This window comes from Panthera pardus, unplaced genomic scaffold, assembly GCF_024362965.1.
Source record: "Panthera pardus isolate Hobbes unplaced genomic scaffold, ASM2436296v1 HiC_scaffold_22, whole genome shotgun sequence".
Lineage (NCBI taxonomy): Eukaryota > Metazoa > Chordata > Mammalia > Carnivora > Felidae > Panthera > Panthera pardus.
In genome coordinates this window covers 49,881,192-49,900,865 of record NW_026526788.1, presented here as the reverse complement: position 1 = coordinate 49,900,865, position 19,674 = coordinate 49,881,192, and the positions used below count along the sequence as shown (strand labels likewise).

Below are 19,674 nucleotides of genomic sequence, written 5' to 3'. Positions count from 1 at the left end.
GGTTTACTGAGTAATGGGATCAGTAATACAAGAAATACTTTAAACGCTAACAATGGCCCACAGAGGATGAAAATGGAACAATCATAAGATCAAAAGTTATCCACGCAAGTGAAGGTCAACTGATTTTTGATTACTGGTAACATAATTCTACAATTCTCTACCAATCCTAGAGATCTCATAAAATGAAGGCTATAAACTGAAAAAAAGCTCCCCTTCATGAAAAGCATGGAAATACCATAATAGTAGCTCTGAGTGGTTTGGTTTCAGGGAATTTTTACATTTCTTTTTAGGCTTTCTGAATGTTCCAAATTTACTACACAATAGATACATATTACCTTTATAATCCTACATTAATAATATTTATTATTTTTATTTTGTTTAAAAAATATGGAACTTAGAGTAATAAAACCATCCTTATCAATTTTACAGCCATAAACTATCAGCCAACGAGAAATAAAGACTGTGTGTTGCACCAATATGCACATAAGGACCACCTTAGTTTCCATCCTGGCTCTACCATTTGTTAGCTAAGTGAACTTGGACAAGTTAGATCTCTCAGTACATGTTTCCTTATCCATTAAATGGAAGTTAAAAACAATGCCTACCCCTAATATGTCTGAGAATTAAATGAGATGTTATATGTAAACTCAGAATAACTGACCCAGAGTAAGCTATTATTGTTGTTGTCATTATTATTATTTACATTGACACTACATATTATTTTGAAAAAGAAAAAATACCCTTAATAACCATCATTAGGGTAACAGTGGTCATCTATACAATAAAACATAAAAAGAGATACCCTTGTAAATAGTGGTGTGAAAAAAAATCTCAAAACTAGAGTTAAAAAGCAATATTTATATATAGATGATTCCATTTATAAAAATAGACACATACAAGTATACACAGCAATTACATACATATATTAAGTCAAATGCATACACAAAGATCTAAAAAAACATAGATGGACTGTCAAGAGTGGTCATGTTTAAACGGGAGAGAGAAATGAGAAATGTCAAGAAATATTTCCAAATAATATACACAATTAAGTTTTTAATTAGAAAAAGGAGCTATTACTTAATTGGAAAAATGAGCTATTATTTAAGTAGCTGGTTCCATGTGAATAGAAGTTAATTATACCATCCTTGAGAATGCTTACTGATAATCACGGTGCTCAGAAATAGTACCTTAAACCAGGAAGTTACGTGTCTAGAAAACAAAGGATCCAAATCTTCTGAGTAACGAACAAATGCTTTTCCAAATTATACCACATTGCTTTTAGCTTACTGATCTAAGAATTTTCCTATTATCTAATTATAGTTTAGGTCATCTTTACTGTCTAACATTCCTCATCTAATCTACCATTAAAATATTTGTCACGTAACTTCGAAACTTTCTGTATATACTTATATGAAACTCCATAGGTTTTTACATCTTACCTATGGTGGTATGATTTATATTTTCCTTCCACTGATTAAAAACGTTGTTATATTTCCCTTATTATAACGAATACATACTATAAGACATTAATAAATGCAACAATAGAGCTTTAAAAGAGTTGCCTATGCCACTGCCTAAGTTAATCAAAATATGTAATATTTTTATATATTTCCTTGCAGTCTATATTTTAATGCAGATTGTTCACAAACTTTTAATCTTACCATATACACTTGACCCTTGAACAATGCAGAGGTTAGGGATACATATCTTCTATGCAATCAAAAACTGACATATTATTTTTTAATTTTTTTTATGTTTACTTATTTAATTTTTGAGAGAGAGAGAAAGAGAGAGAGAGCAAAGAGAGAACAAGCCAGGGAGAATCAGAGAGAGAGGGAGATTGAAATCCCAATCAGGCTTCACACTTTCAGCACAGAGCCTGACACAGGGCTCGAACTCATGAACTGTGAGATCATGACCTGAGCCAAAACCAGGAGTCGAACACTTAACGACTGAGCCACCTAGGTGCCCCGACATATTACTTTTGACTCTCCAAAACCCTGACCACGTGCCTTACCAATATCATAAAGTCAATGAACACATGTGTATGTTATATGTATTATATACTGTTTTCTTACAATAAAGTAAAGCTAGAGAAAAAAAAGTGGACCTGCACAGCTCAAATTTATCTGTTCAGGTTTGACTATATATAAAATTGGGTTCACTTTCTATTATTTAATATTATAACACAAGCATTTTCCATATTATCATGAAAGCTTAGCTCTTAACTTTGTACTTAAATCAGAATCCTGCTATTTATACTGATGATTCTGAAAACTTTATAAATTATAAATTGTGCTGATGAAACAATGAGAAATACAATTTACACATCTCTACAAATCACTATAAATGAAGAAACAGAACTTAGGCCAAAGCTTCCAGGCATCACAGTGCTTAAGGAACTGGCAGAGAAAGAAAAGAACCTCTATCCATAAAAAGTGCAGAGGGGAACTGGGTCCATAGCAAGAGCTTCACTCCCCCTTCCTTTTCTTTACTAGACAGACCTAATGGTCATGAAAATTGTTGCTTATTTAATCAGAAAGTTCATATCCATTCTAACTTTTTTATTCATTTTTAATTTACATTAATGCTATCTTATTATGGGCATTTTTTTACATTAAATAATAAACTATTCCAGAACTTCAATTTCAAATGGTTTAGAATAAACCAATCTTCTGTTGAAAAAATATATATATACTGGATGAAAAAAATAAATTTAATCTTTTTAAATGCATCCAAGAATTAGCAAAAAAAAAAAGTTAAGAAATACAGAGATAAAAACTGAGTGAAAATAAGAATCATAGAAATAAGTGGAGCACTGACAGATGCTGGCTTTTAAGTACATTTGAAAAATGAAGTGGTCTGGTTTTCCAAAGAATGGTAAAAAATAAAACTATTAAAATAAAGAACTTCAGGCTCAGACAGTTAAGTGTGTGACTTTGGCTCAGGTTATGATCTCACCGTTTGTGGGTTTGAGCCCCACGTCGGGCTCTGTGCTGACAGCTTGGAGCCTGCAGCCTATTTTGGATTCTGTGTCTCCCTTTCTCTCTGCCCTTCCCCCACTTGTGCCCTGTCTCTCTCTCTCTCTCAAAAATAAACATTAAAAAAAAGATTTTAAATAAAGAACTTCAATCATCAAAAGACGACAAAACAGAAGATATTTGTGACATATTTAACTGACAAAGAATCAAGAATAAAGAAATACTACACACTAATTAAAAATAAAAAAAAAAGCACAATTAAGAGAAAATATTAACAAATGATTTCACAGAGTAGTTAGTAACCAGAACAGACAAATAGCCAATAAACACATGAATAGATGCTGGACTTCATTAATAATCATAGGAATACAATTCCAAATGGCAATAATACCCCTTCACATCGCCTGATGCAACAATTCCACCCCTTGGAATAGAAACTCTCTCTGGGGCGCCTGGGTGGCTCAGTCGGTTAAGCGTCCGACTTCAGCTGAGGTCACGATCTCGCGGTCCATGAGTTTGAGCCCCGCGTCCGGCTCTGGGCTGACGGCTCAGAGCCTGGAGCCTGCTTCCGATTCTGTGTCTCCCTCTCTCTCTGCCCCTCCCCCGTTCATGCTCTGTCTCTCTCCGTCTCAAAAATAAATAAAAAACGTTAAAAAATAAAAAAATAAAAAAAAAAGAAACTCTCACACAAGTATATGCACAGGCATGTATAAAAGAGGAATGCTGCTTCTACAGTAAAAAACAGAAAAAAAAAAACAAACCTAAATGGCAATAGGCGAATGGATAAATCAATAGCAGAAGGTCACAGAAGGGTGTATTATACAGCAGTAAAAGTGATTATTACAACTATACATAAATGAATCTCAGAAATATGATGTGAAAAATAAAGTCTCAGAAAAATACAATATACTGTTTAGAGATAAAGAATAAATATGGTTTTAAATTATATTTTTAGAAGGTAAGAAAGATTAAACACAAAACGTTCAATGGAGGTAGGAAGCATAAGTAGGGATGGGGCCCACAAGCATTTGCTATATCAATTTCTTCAGACCAGACACATTTAAGTATTCTTTTTAACTAACTCAAAGTAATAACAAAAAAGAATTCTTTAAAACCGTTTCAGCTTTGGGGCACCTGGGTGGCTCAGTCAGTTGAGCACCTAACTTTGGCTCAGGTCATGATCTCACAATTCATGAGTTCGAGCCCCATGTCGGGCTCTGTCAGCGACAGCTCAAAGCCTGGAGCCTGCTTCAGATTCTCTGTCTCCCTCTCTCTCTGCCCCTCCCCTGCTTGCACTGTGTCTCGGTCTCTCTCAAAAATAAATACACATTAAAAAAAAATAATAAGAAAAATTAAAAATTGTTTCAGCTTTTAGGGGTGCCTGGCTGGCTCAGTTGAGAGAGCATGCAACTCTCGATCTTGGGGTTATGGGTTCAAGCCCTACATTGGGTGTAGAGATTACTTAAAAATAAAAAGCTTAAAATTAAAAAAAAAAACACAAAGAAAACCACATTTATTAAAAAAAAAAAAACCACTTTCAGCTTTAGAAAAACTCTAAGTACAAGACAAAATCAAGAAGTCATGAAAGAAAAATAAATAAATTTAAATACATGAAAATCAAAATTTGCTCTAAGGCAAAAAAAGAGCCCTATTAAGAAAAACAGCAATGAGGGGAAGGGGTCTTCAATTCATATCTTTAAAAACGCTAATTTCCTAAATATGTAATAAGCTCCTATAAAGCAAAAATAATTGAAAAAAACAGAAAAATCAATAATCCAAATTAAAAGGCCAAAGATATGAATACACAGTTCATAGAAAAAAATATAAATGGCTTTTAAACAAAAAGATGCTCACTCATAATTAGAAAAATGCAAATTAAATTACTGTGAGATACATACTTTATCTGTCAAATTAGCAAATATCAAAAAGTATGATAAAATACTACTTTGTGGATTAGGGTGGAAAAAATATTCTCTTATTCTCATAATTACCTCTGGCTTACAAATTGGCATTGAGAGTATCAAAATTACAAATGCATCAAAATTACAAATGTACAAACCAGTGAATCATAAATTCTACTTCTGGGAATTTATGTATCACAGAATTTCTTGTAAATGTTCAAATGACTGCTGCATAAGCTCAATCAGCAGAAGACAAAATTATCTGAATTGTCTAATAATACAGGACCAATTAACTAATGGCAAATACAGTTTGTAGTCATAAAATAGTTCATTTGGAGATTCTTTTTTTCTTTTTTTAATGTTTATTTACTATTGAGAGAGAGAAACAGAGTGTGAGGGTGGCAGGACAGAAAGAGAGACAGACACAGAATCCGAAGCAGGCTCTAGGCTCTGAGCTGTCAGCACAGAGTCCAACGTGGGGCTCAAACCCTTGAACCATGAAATCATAACCTGAGTGGAAGTCGGACACTCAACTGACTGAGCCACCCAGGCGCCCCTGGAGATTCTTGACATTATCCTGATATGAGAAGACAGCCAAGATGCACTATTAAGTGAAAAAATTAAGATTCACAACAGTGTCTATAGGATATTTTCATTTTTTTTTTTTTTTTACAGAAAGAGAAGAAAGAAGGCTAGACAGAGGAAGAAGTAAAGAGAAAGTAACTGGTATCGTTTGATGCCTTGGAGAGAAACTTGATGGCTAGGAAGGAGGGAGTTTTTTTTCTCACTGTATATACTTTTGTGTATTTTGTACTTGCAATCAGTGATTACATTTCCTATTTTAATATTAAACTAATAAAAACTTGTTACAACTATACTGCATACACTTATGAATATTATCTGCAAACAAGTTTCATTTTTACTTCTGGGGGAACTTGAACTTGGCAGTGCTTAAAAGAAAAAAAGATTCTAATCCTATATGAGGCACATTTTTTTCTTTTTTTGAAATTTATTAAGTTTTTTATTTTAATTCCAGGATAATTAACATAGAGTTATATTAGTTTCAGGTGTACAACGTAGTGATTCAGCAATTCTACACATTACCCTGCGCTTATGATGATTAGTGGACTCTTAATCCCCCTCACCTATTTCACCTATTCCCCCATCAACCTCCCCCACATATTTTTCTTAACGTTGAACATTCCTGTTTGTTGAAGCTGGCTAAATTTTCTTCTGTGAAATAAGTTTTCTCAGCATTTTAAGAAAAATTATGGAGTTGGTAAATGTTCTGTTTCATTCTAAAATCTGTGTCTAAAAAATGTGCTAAGGAAGGGAAACAATCTTTGTTATTTAAGTTGGCCATACAACTTTTCAAATAACCTACCTCTTTCTGTACTTGCTCAATCTGTTTTTTCGCATCAGCCAGTTTCTCTTTCAGCTCAGCATAGTCTTCCTCCTTCCTCTGAAGATCTGCTTTCAGATTCTGGGTAAGAGAAGAGCTTGCAGAGAGCTCCTCTTTCAACCTAAAGAACACAAATCATGTTCTATAGTGACCACCACTAGACACATAAGATCATATGTGTAACTGCTAACGATCTACAAAATTCTCTATTTTCACAAACCTGGAATGTCCAATGAGTCCTTCAGAGAGGATTTCATGTGATTTTATAAACAGATTTTTGCACATAACTTTGGGTTCCAAAGGTTTATTTGAACAAAGTTCAAGTTCTTTACTCATCATACATGCTATATTGTATTAGATTAAGTTATGCCCATCTATTATTTAAAAGCTACATAGGAAAACCAATAAAATAAATGCTTTGCACATTTTTAAATATTTCAATAACATTTATCTTACTTTTCTGCTTTTTGCCGGTTGGTTTCATTTTCTTCTTCCTTTAACTGAAGTGAATGCTTTGCCTCTTGCAAATTATTTGTTAATTGTGCGATTTCTTCTTTCAACTTGATTTCCTTTTCACTTAAATCTTTGGTGTTTTTAATAGAATCCTGAAGATTTGCTTGAAATTCCTTCAGACTTCTCTCTAGCTTTGAGATGATAGATTCCTTTTCCAATATTTCTTGTTCTAACTTGGCTGAACGACTACATTCATCTTTTTGAGTTTCTAAGATTGCTTTAAGTTCCTTTATTTTCATCTCATAGCAAGTAACATCTTGTGTAAGTTCTGAAAGTGCTCTCTTCCCTTCAACTACATGCTGTACTTGAACATCAAGAGAAATGTTTTTTTCTTGCAATTCTTGTTTCAGCTGTTGTATAAGATTTTCTTTTTCTTTCAGTAGGTCACCTTGATTTTTATTCTCCCTCTCCTCTGTTTTTAGCCTATTGTTTTCATCCATACAGCCTCTTAATTCTGCCTGTAATTTTTCTATTTGTTGTTCCAATTCCTGGATCTGATGACTTTTTTTGGAAGAGGCTTTTACAATCTCCTTACACTCTTCCCAAATGGCCTCAATACTAGAGTGGAAAGAACTTTCCCTACCGAGTTCTTGAATATGATATTCGTTAACCTGCTTACTTACCAAATCATCATTATCTAAAAGGTGTAACTGTGTATTCTGTAAATTATCTTCTTGAAAGCTACTTGACAGATCCCGGAGATTGAGTAAATCTATGTTTGCGATCTGAGAAACTGAATCAAGCATTCGTAGTTCATCTATTTTTGCTTGCATTGCTTTTATTTGTGAAACATTAGTTGTGATATTTTTTCTAGCGGTTTCTATTTCCTTTGACAATTTCTCAATCTTTTCCGCCTGTTCTTGATTTATACCTCTCTGCACATGTAATTCAGAAATTGCATTATCATAATTTGACTGAATTTGTTGGACCTCAATATTTAAAGTCAAACTCTTCTTTTCAGAAGAAGAAAGTTCCTGCTGCAAACTAATGATCTTTTTGTTTAATTCTGCTTTTTCTTCCTTTTCATTTTTAAGTTCATTCTCAGCCATGAGTAGACATGTTTTCAGTTCTTCATTATTTTCTTGTAAAATTCTAATGCCTTCCTCATCTTCTGAAATGCTCTTCTGCACTTCTTCTCTTTTCTTTTCATCTTCAGTAATAGTTGGAGTTACGTGGATAGGTCCTTTAAAAATAAGAAAACTGTTATTAATCTGGCAAACCTTAATAAAACCAGAAAATTACCCTATAGGCCAATATTAAAACATACAAAAAATATGAAAGCAAACTTTTAATGAGAAACAGAAACAGGGCATTGAGTGAAAAAGAAAAAACAGGTTGCAAAGCATACACCCACATAAGCCCATTGATGTAAAAATTATAGTTCCTTAAATTAATGCAGAAAGAGTTAGCAAAGGAAGCATGCCGAAATAGATGGTAGCTACCTGAGTAGGATTACCAGTTATTTCTCTTCTTTTTATAACTTTCAATATTATCTAAATTTTCTACTACAAGTCTTTGTTATCATTATAACATGGGACAGAGGGAAGGAAATCACATAATGAGACACTTAAGGTGGACATCCCAAACCTTAAAGAACAATTTTAAAGTACAATTGTATTACAGATCTACTGAATTAATGACTTGAAAACTGAGTACCTTATTTTAATAGCTAAAATTAGGGGGGAAATCGTTGAAATTCTGAGAACTCTGATATTGCCTTACCCTTCTTCACTAGCTGTATAACTGTCAATAAACTCCCCAACCCTAAGACCACTTCCTCAAATGTAAAGCAGAAATAATAACATCACCTATCTCAGTTTCCACAGTATGGATACAAAAACAAGCCTTATCAGTAGATTTCTATTTTTCAAATATAATCCGTGTTCATTTCCTTCACCTAATTGTCTAAATGCTCTTGGGTAACTGTGCAATCTCATTTTGGAATCCCAAGATCTTTCTTTAATACAGACTAATTTTAAAAGCACACTGAATAAGGTTTTATTATCTGTAACTCATTGTGTCCTCTGCCTCATAGAGAGGGTGGGGAAAACATGGCATAACCCTTGCTGTATAGCCTCACTATCTTAAAAGCTGCTTAATTTATTTTTGAAGCTTTTCTTATGTTTGTAGTTACATTTTCCCAATTTACTGCCTCAAGATTCTTAATTTATTCTAAGGATTCCAGCTACTCTGGAATCTTAAAGATTTACCCTATTTTTACAACAAACTAGCCCACTTCCTCTTACGGATTTTTTTTTTTAAATAATCTTCAACCAATATATTATTCTTCCATCTGAGTGTCTCCTAACCTTTTACAAAGTTGGGGCAAGTCGTCCCAAAGTGGAATGATCCAGTCTCCACTGGTTCAGATTTCTGTTTTACTTCCCATTTCATGTAATTCTCTACTTGTCATGCTATATTTATACCTATGACTTCATCAGTGGAAATGACTAATGAAAAAAACTAAATGAGGATGATAAGAGTCCTGGACTTTTTTTTTCATAACTTAGAAATGTTTTTTTAAAAAAAGAATCCTCTTGCCCTTTAAAATGACAAGTTATAAAATTGTCTGAACCCTTCATGAGGAGAGATGGGATCTAAGCAAGTTTAAAATGAGAATAATCAGAAATTCAGAACTCACAAATAGATCCTATCTATCCTAAGTTGAGAAATTTGAGTCACGCATACCATATGGATATAGTCCCTAAACCCTCAAGTGAATACAGAAAGCTCAATAAAACTTTTGTGATCAAATAATGTTGTTCTTTTAATTTTACTATATTTCAAGACTGGGATAATTACATAACATAAGGTAAATCAAACGAATTTGTTTTGTACCTGATTTTTTTTTCAGATACTCATACTGTTCTTCCAGAAAATTTTAAATGTTTTCTATCAAAAGATTTATACAACATATTCAGAACAGCCTTGTCAGGTAGAAATTAAAGTATTAGTCAAGCAACAGAGATGGGAAAAACTCTTCAGTATCTATTGTTAACTTATAAAAACTACACATAAACAATAAGAATGCAGTTAACACTTTAATTCAGTATTTACACTATACTCAACTTATACGTATGCTGCTTACTGTATTTTGTTATAACAGGTACAGTTTTGATTGAACAATCGCAGGTAAGCAGACTGTATCATGTCTCTAGTTTGCCTCCTTTATTGCTACCTGAAGGCTTGTTTCTTAGACTGTTTACATGGTTACCAGCTTTCCCAAAGTACAGATACAGTGACCTCAGACAAGCAAATTCACTTTCACAGGAAAATTGCTTTGCATTCCTTTTTAAGAAGAGAAAACATGCATCTATGAAACACTATCAACCCCCTGATCCTATCCTAGTGGTTACAGGACTCACATATTTTATTCCAGAGATTTTAGTAGAAGTTAAAGGGGAAAGATGGTGGTTATAACTATGATTTTCATAGGGTACCTTACTTATATATTCCTTGTAGTCTCTAATAACATAAAAAAATTGAGAAATGGCCAAGTGGTTGTGAATTTAAGGAGAAAAAAATATTTTGTCGTATTACATAAACTTACTTAAATCTACCCATATCAAATTATTTATGCCTAACAACTACAGTTCTTAAATACTCTTCATGAAAAGGTTACCTTTAGGATTAGTCCCACTGTGTGTATTACTTGCTCCTGGCCACTTCCACTTCCTGGTGACCTACTGATCCTACGTTCTCAGCTACTCTATGGCACAGACCAAAGCAAAAAGAGGGAGAGGAACAGTGTGCTATGGAAAATCATAGCAAAGGCACCCCTCCTTCAATGCATAACAGAAGGCATATGTTTATTATGTCTTGATCTATTAGCTCACATGAGCACCACACATCTTATAAACCATATATCTAATGCTATATTATCCTCTAAGGCATTTACTTTTGTAAACATTCATTTCACTGAGGTTCTATAAGGTTTATCATGTTGGTATACTACCCACTGCCTTCATCTCTGAAAACCTCAGGAGGCAGGTAGTACTTATTTTATTTTGCTAATGACAAAAGTAAGACTTAACTTACCCCTTTTCTCAAGGTGAAGCAGCTAGGCAGGTTGCTAAAGCTAAACTTTATAAACCTTTCGTAGAAAGCCCTTACGCCCTGTATCATACTACAAAAGTTTTCTAAAAAAATAATGATTTTCTTAGAGAGAACATAAAAGTTGATATATTCTTCCACATAAACAGAGACATACGTTATACAGTAAGCATGCACCCACTTTTTAGTAATTCTACAGTAAATGCAATAACTCAAGCACATTTGTCTTTGGTACTGTTCAGCTTGAAATCTTACTGTCAAATGTCCTTTTATAGAAGTAATAAAGAATGCAAAGGGAGAAACAGTGTGGAGAGATTTGGGCATGAAAAGATACTGTAATTATTTATTAAAGAAAACTACCATTAAGCACAGAAGTAAAAAGAATCATAGGCATGCAAAAGAGTGATAAAAATACAGTATCTAAAATTATTTTATTAAAATAAAAGACAGCTGTAAATACACACACCCATCCTCCAGGCAGTTTATAATGTTAGCATTAAAATCAGTGACATTTACATTTCCTCAGGTTTTTTCCTTAGATAAGTAAATTTCCTATTTGCAACTCTGTCCATTACTGGTTTAGGAATTAACTTTCTGAAAGTCCTCCTGCTGACAAATAAAGTAGTACCTTTCTTTGCTGGCGGTTCTTCTGGTTGAAGTTCATTTTCATTTTGTCTTTTTCTTCCCAAATGGGTTTTGGTTTTGTCATCCTCAAGCACCTGAACTGTTTCATTATAAGCCAATGTATTGCTTGTTATTAAAGAAGAGGTACCAGCCTGGTCCTAAAATAAAATAATTAAGATTAGTTCACATACAGAAAGCTACAATACATGTAAAAGCTATATAAATGTTTCAGTGGTGTATCATAAAAATTTTATTTTCAAATCAGTAGAAACATTTTCTAATTTATTTCTTAAATCTCACCCTAAAATAACTGACGGCTCTGGCAAATGAGTAATATTAACTAACTTGTACACTCTCTAAGGAAAACAAAAATATTTATCTTAAAGTCAGTTAAGCATGTAGTTTCACCCTAATACCGAAAATCACATTCATCATTAGTGGGTTTAGACCTGCATGGGGATAACTGGAGAACCCTAAAACACTTACCTTTAAGTCACATTCCAAATGTGCTTTGAAAAGAAAAATACAAAAATACTACCACAAAACTGTTTCTTACAGATGGCTAAACTTAAAATCTTGAGGTCCCCCTCTAGAAACTCTGCAAGTTTTGTTTTGTAATCAAAGCCTCTCAGAGATAAGCAGCACCTATCTTTAACAACTCCCAGAAAAATAGTTTAGGCCTTAGCTTCTAAGCCTATGTATATTTAAAGATATACAGTCCACATACAGCTTTAAAACTGAACCCCCAGTTTATCTAAACAATAAAAATCACTTAGATTTTTATTTTTTAACACAAATACTATGCCTCCCTAAAAGGTTAGCAGAAAACAAAGATAGAATATACTGTTCTCCAGAAAGAGGAAGGATGAAACTCAGTAGTTAGGTCTATAAAGTAATCAAAAGTATGGTAAAGGCAGGGACTTTTTTTTTTTTTTTTTTTTAATGCAAAGATTACTTAAATCCCTACATGCTGGTAGCAATCCATGTTGGGGGAAAAAAAAGTGTATGAAAAAAACAAAATGCCATTTTATACCATAAAATAAAACATTTTATTCAGAAGATATAAATGAGATGCCTTTTTTAAATTACAAAGTAATGAGGTTTTTTTTTAAGAAGTTTTTTTTAGCTATCCCTAAACAGAGGAGGATGTCATGACGAAAAACCTCCACGCGTTTTCACAATTAGTCCCCTGGTGTCACTGAGAAATAACAAAATCCTGGAATAGACAGATCACACGGCTGACAGAGCCTGAGAGTTTTCATTCAAACACTCCATAACAGGATCAAGTTGGCTCCTTCCTCACTCTTAGACCTATCAAAATGATATGATCATTTTTTTCCTCCTTCAAAGGATACAACTTCACCAAAAAAAAAAAAAAAAAAAAAAAAAAAAAAAAATCTATCCTCCACAACTCATTTACTGAAAAGAGTCTTTTCTGCCCCTAGAGTATGCTTTTGGATGGAAGGATGATCAAGAACCGACATTCAAGACAAACTTTTTTATCTTTCACAAGAGTCTGCTTTCAAGACAAGCTTTGGAAGTGACCCTAGATTAACAGTTTAACAGCACATCCAGGCTAAGTCCCAAATTACTCTGCATTTGTTTACATATTTATGTGAACAATACTGCACACGGTTTTAACTTGGTTGATAACACAATCTAGAACCCATCTAAAAAGTTTATTTACAGGCAAGGACTATTAAATTAGGAATATGGCTTATTTTATAGTGCTTTCTCACTATTACTTAAACATTACTGACACACTGTGGTATACAAACAAACATACTACAGAAATAAATATGATTCTACCTTAAATTTCTAATAATTCTCTTCGAAGTGGTAGTCGCCAGTGTGATCTGTCTCTGGCTTTTTTTTTCTTTTTTGTATTTTCCTTCACCAAACCAAATAAGACTTAAAATCCAAATGAAGTGATTAGAGCAAAAGCATGTGGTGACTAACCAAACAAAGGTGCTGAGAGAGTCTGGAGGCCCAGCAATTCAGTTACTGTAAAAAGTCAAGCCCCAAGTCCCAAAAGGTCTTACCTCCCCTTATTTCACAAGTCAATTTTCTCTTCTTAATCTCTATCACCACTATCCAATTACCCTTAATCAAAATTCTCATCAACCATCACCTGACTCTTCCAAGATGCTTCTCTGGTCTGTCTCCAGTCTAACTCCATCCCAATCCCATCCTACAAGTTTCCAAATACATCACTCAAAATAAAAAATCAACTTTGCTACTCCTCTCCTTAAAATTAACAACTCCTCACTGCCCATAAAATAAAATCCAAACTCTTTAGTGCAGTATTTAAGGACTTCCATCATTTTACCCCAACCCACCACTCCCAGATTCATTTCTCACCTCTCCTTGCTTTTAAACTTTCTTGAATAAATGCTTGTGCTTTCCTACAGTGACTGAAAGACTTCTCACTTCCGTGACTTTGTACAGTGATTCCTAAACCTGAAAGGCCAGCCTATTTTCTTGTCTATCACAGCCACAAACTGTCCCCTCCCCCTACTTTCAACTGGCTGAATTTTAGTCACCCTTTATGGCTCAACTAAATCATTTTAACCTCCAGAAAGTATTCCCTAAACCTCTACCTAGTCTCAGCTTCTTGCATACAGTGACTACACTGCACATTTCATTGTAATTATGTTTATATGGTTTCTCTCTTACTGAGGAGTCATTAAGGGGACTAGTTTTTATTAACCTATATAAGTCTCAAAATCTAACAAGGTACCTGGCATCCAGTAGACACTCACAAGTGTTTCTTGACTAAAATAAGCCATTTTATGCTTCTTATCCTTTCTGTCCTCCTTATTACAAGGGTGTCTTTCCCAGTTCAGGTACAAAAAAAGTCAGATAGCCTGAATAATGCATCTAATAAATAACAAAAGACAGGCCTGCTACCAGAGATTAGACAGAAGGTAAGCTACTCTTCTTATATACCCATGCAGTATCAAAAGCCCAGCTAATGTTGAGATGATTCAGAGAATATTGGTGGGTAATGGACCTTGACTGTAAACATACAAAGGACAGTCAACAGTCACTTTTTACAAGACACCAACCCTGACTCATCTGGTCAGAGAAAAAGACCTACAAAAGCACCTCCAAACAAAGCAGAGAGGTTTGGCTATTAGTTTACTCAGGCTATTATGTTATGTCTATATGTTCTGACTTTTTTAATTCAAAAAATAATCTAAAGGAGTTTACAATAAAAAACATAAAACCAAAAATCATTTTTTTAAACAAAGGATTAAAAGGCATGCTGATTATCCTAAACTAACTAAATATGAAATTACCTAAATTTGTATGTATCAAACGCTTAAAGGCTTTGTATGGCACAGAATACATGATGTAATTTTTTAAAGAAAATATCCTTGCTATTATTAAGCATACGAACATTAGCAAAAATGCATATAATTAAAAAAAAAGCCTCTAACAAAAAAACCCTAATTTCAATGATTTTCATTTTTTTAAAATGTTCATTTATTCATTTTGAAGAGTATGAATGCATGTGTGGGTTCAGGGGAGAGACAGAATCCCAAGGAGGCTCCACACTGTCAGCATAGAGGTAGGCATGGGGCTCCAACTCATGAACCATGAGATTGTGACCTGAATGGAAATCAAGAGTGAGTTGCTTAACCGACTGAGCCACCCAGGCAGCCTCCACCATTGAATTTCATTTAAAGTTCTATATAGAGATACAGAAATATAGATACAGTGATGGAAATCTTTATGATCTGAAGATATCTAAGCACATGAAGTTCCTTTTGCCCCAGAGCTCCCCTTCCAAGGGGGCTATGTGTTCTTCTCTCTCATACATATAAAGTACTGCCAGCATAGTCTGTGGGATATTATGTTCAAAGAGGTCAAATGTTCTCCTGCAAGTTACTCAAAAATTCAGATTTGCACAAGAGTAAACTGAATTTCAACACCCAAATAAACAATTCAACATTCTTAGTAAATTATTTTTAGCTATATGAGCTATTTTAAATTATTTTATTTTGAACCAAAACATAGACTTTTTAATGTAATTTGTAAGGCAGACAAAGTTAAATTCTTACACTGCGTATAAACGTGTTATCCGTATGAAATTTTAGGTTTTGAAATTTATTGATTGTATCCTCTTTTTGAGCAATCATATCTCCCAACTCTTGAATTTTTTGATTCTGCATAAGTATTGTCTTTAAAAAGAAGAAAAACAGCAATGTTTAGTAAATATATTTTAGGATAGATAAAATGCAAATAGGATATAATTTTAGAATTCCTTCAAATTTAAAACGAAGTAAAAATACCAGTAGCAACACACCATGCATAGTATGACCTTATTTTTGTTTAAAAATAATATAAATTTAAATTAAAAAAAAAAAAAAGAAAAGCAATTTAATGAATTGAGTAAGAGGAATCTGGAATCAGACCATCTGAGTCTGAACCCTAGCTTCTCCACCTTCTAGTTGTATGATCCTGGGCAAGCTATTTTATGTCTCTGTACAAATAAAAAATAACAGTATCTACATCACAAAGTTGTTCTGAGATGTAAAGCACTTAAAAGAGTACACAGTAATGTTCTATACAAATAAATACATATAAAGTAAAAGTCTAAAAAAAGATACCAACCAACTTCGTTTTCCCATTTTTATTTAGGACAAAGATTATGGGGGATTTATTTTCTATTTTACATATAACTGAATTTTTACAACTAGGATCTACTATTTTTATAACTAGAAAAAATAAAGGAAAAGATGAGGAATCATCCAAACACTAGCTGTGGTGTCTTCTGCTAAGTACATTATTTTGGTTATTTCTTCAAATACTGGATATTAGATACCAAAGATCTTATTTATGTCTAATCATATCTTAAAATATTTAGCTCTTTAGAAGGATAAATACAAATTGATATAAGACCCATGCCAGAGAAGGTCAGGAAAAATAGCAAGTTTAGAGCTCTAAGTTCACTACACGTGCATGTATGCTTGCAATTTCATATTTAGACCTATCAATGTCAAATCCATCTACAACCACTTGGAATGATTATCTGATCTAAAGATACAAGATGCCGAAGATCTTCAGAATTCAATGCTGCACACTGATCAGGCCATATCTCATATTTTACAACAGTAATTTTAGGTGAAATAAACACCATTTAAATGCATCCAACTAACACTATGCACCCACCGAAAGAATAACACATATCTTTATGTGCTGATGTACAATTACATCAGCATGATCTCCAAGACACCTTTTGATGGAAGAAAACAAGACACAAAACTAATTAATCCCATTTGTGTAAACTTTTCAAAAGATGTATGTATGTGTTTTCTATATACAAATAAATATCTTCTGGAAAGACTGAAGAAACTTTCTAGTTGCTATCACTAAGAAAAGGCCTGAGAGTGAAAGCACTTATAATTTTCAATTTTTTTAATCACATTCATTTATTATTTTTTAACTATCTTTAAAATAAATGTACCTTGTCATAATTCACGCTCCTTCAATTGCTTAATTATTAAGTTCCTTATCAAGACAAAATAAAACTTGAAGTATTACCTTATCAGATTTCTCAAGCTCTTGAACCAATGAATTTATGTTAATTTCTGATTCTGAAAAAATAAGAATATTGAAAACAAATATATAAGCATCTAAAAAATATATTACTGTATAATCATTGACACATAAGCTTCTATAGTTGACCTAACACTAGTGTTACAGTCAGGAAAAATGATTTTCACAGCCACTAGAAGCACCCAGGACTCAGTTACTAATTCTACCACCAGAGGGCAAGGTTTCTGTAAAAGCCACTTTCAAAATCCAATCCAAGGAAAAAATGAATGACCTATGTTAAATAGTGAAAAATTTCTGGTGTAATTTCAGAGATGAAAGGAAAATAGAAGCTTTTCTATTTTCATAATGTAATGTATGAAATACATTCATAATGTAAAGGCACCACTTACATGATATTTTCTACCCATCTTGTTTCACACAGAAAAGGGCAGAACATGTCCTCCAACACTTTTAAAAACCAGGTATGACAAGACATTGAGAGTGTGTGTGTGTGTGTGTGCGCGCGCGTGTGTCTGAGCTGGAATGGAGCACCAATGAAACAAACTTAAAATCACTCCATAGGAGTTACTCCATCCCAAACGTACAAGCCCAGAGCAGAATCTACCACACTATGACAGAACATAAAAAATACAGAACAAAATTCACAGCTTTACAATTTCCTAAGATTTCTTAATTTGCTGATAAACTAATGCTTCATTTGGTGTTTGTTGTTCTTGTTGGTTTTGAGGGGTCCACTTTCTACTCTCTATTAATATTAGCCTAAAAGTAAATGAAGGCAAAAAAAATTTTTAATAGTAAATTAGTACAAAGCCATTAAAATGTTAAAATATTAAATGTTGCCTAGATCAAAGAATTTTCTAGTCAGTACAGTAAATATGTAAATAAGCATCTGTTTTACTCACCGACTATGTTTTTTATGCATTTGTAACATCTAAATATGGATAAAATACATCTACTTACCATTTTCTTTCTTTTTTAACTCTTCCTGGATTTTGATTAATTCTTCTTTGGTTTTAGCTAATTCAGCTTTAACTTGATTAAACTTTATTTCTAAACAAGCAATAGCTTCCTGGGGGTCAGCAAGAGATGCAATATATAAGTGAGCAATTTCAGCCTGTTTCTTAATATCAGTGACATCATCTTGAAGGGAATCAATAATATCTTCAATTCCTACATAATTATGTGCTTCCTAAAAACAGCAAAAACCACATGCCTAATGTTAACAGTGGCTTTCACTCTTGCAATGTGGCACTATCTAATTTCGACAGTTTTAAGAACACATAGCAAAAAAATTCACAATTTAGACTTTTTTTCAATAAATTGTATCAAAGTATCTCTAATTATTAAAAAGCTGTGTTCCATTACTCATGACTATTTTATGGAACATGAGACACAGTTTCCCATAAAAAAAATGTCATAAGTTGTGAGAAATCCTTCTAGAACAATTATGACTGTTAGTTCAGGTATACTTTGTTATATAATGTCTCATAAGGGCTCTGGTGGGACAGCTAAGGAAACAGACCTCCATCATCACAACTCAGACCAAGAGCCAAACCATGTCTAGGATACATAAACATGATTTGACAGCAAGAGCCAGGACATCACCATCCCAGGCCCCTAAACTGAGTTATTAAAAAAAAAAAACAAAACAAAATCAAACAACCCCCAAAAGACATCAATTTCAGTGGAAGCAGAAGAAGGGTATGTTTCCTCAAGGGCAGGGAATGGTCAATCAGCCAACAAGAGCAATCCTGTTTACATATAAATGATTTTGCTTTAATCAGAGCAAAATTGTTTAAAATGGACACAAATGAGGCTAAAAGGAATCTACCTACAATCAATACATCTAAAAAGCAACACAAAAGGAGATATAAACATGACACATAATTTCTCTCTAGTCTAATAGCTATATTTAACTAATTGTGCTTACATTACTAACAAAGCATGCTTAATTATAATAAAGCTACACAGAAAGTATTTTAATTCTAAAGTATATTAGTGTTTCTCATCACTGATGTGGTACTCTACACACAGATCAAACACCTCACTGGACTTCATATTTCAGTTAACATACTTTGTTTTCAACTTTCATGACACAATCTTCATTCTCTGGTTCTTCTTGAGTGTCACATTTACCAACCAAATCCTTGAAGATAGCCAAACGACATTCAGCATTTTCCTCAAGTATCTCTCGTTCCTGAAGGAGAGTTTCCCTTCATAACACAAATTAATCCCATTAGGAAACATAAAAGCACAACTTTGTTTTTGTTTTGAATTTGTAAGATTAAGGATACATGCACCCCTATGTTTACTGCAGCATTATTTATAATAGCCAAACTATGGAAGTAGCCCAAGTGTCCACTGATAGATAAATGGATAAAGATGTGGTGTACACACACACACACACACACACACACACACACACACACACACATATAAACAATGGAATATTATTCAGCCATAAAAAGAATGAAATCTTGCCATATACAACAACACAAATGGAGCTAAAGGGTATAATGCTAAGCTAAATAAGTCAGAGAAACACAAATACCACATGATCTTACTCACATGTGGAATTTAAGAAATAAACAAACGAGCAAAGGAAAAAGAAAAAAGAGAGACAAACCAAGAAACA

At 33.3% G+C, this 19,674-nt stretch overlaps 1 protein-coding gene across 3 annotated transcripts in view; it reads right to left on the bottom strand.

Annotated features, from left to right (window-relative positions):
- KIF20B (kinesin family member 20B) overlaps positions 1-19,674 on the bottom strand; it is a 73,466-nt gene that overhangs the window by 32,143 nt on the left and 21,649 nt on the right. For 2 of the 3 annotated variants that reach the window (XM_019445040.2, XM_019445041.2), the window contains exons 16-22: positions 19,114-19,252; positions 18,000-18,228; positions 17,025-17,077; positions 15,542-15,661; positions 11,479-11,632; positions 6,741-7,980; positions 6,267-6,405 (exon numbers count right to left, since the gene is read on the bottom strand). In XM_019445040.2, coding sequence (XP_019300585.2) covers positions 6,267-6,405; positions 6,741-7,980; positions 11,479-11,632; positions 15,542-15,661; positions 17,025-17,077; positions 18,000-18,228; positions 19,114-19,252 — 2,074 coding nt within the window. The remainder of the gene's footprint in view (positions 1-6,266; positions 6,406-6,740; positions 7,981-11,478; positions 11,633-15,541; positions 15,662-17,024; positions 17,078-17,999; positions 18,229-19,113; positions 19,253-19,674) is intronic. The other variant, XM_019445042.2, reaches the window with a different exon arrangement.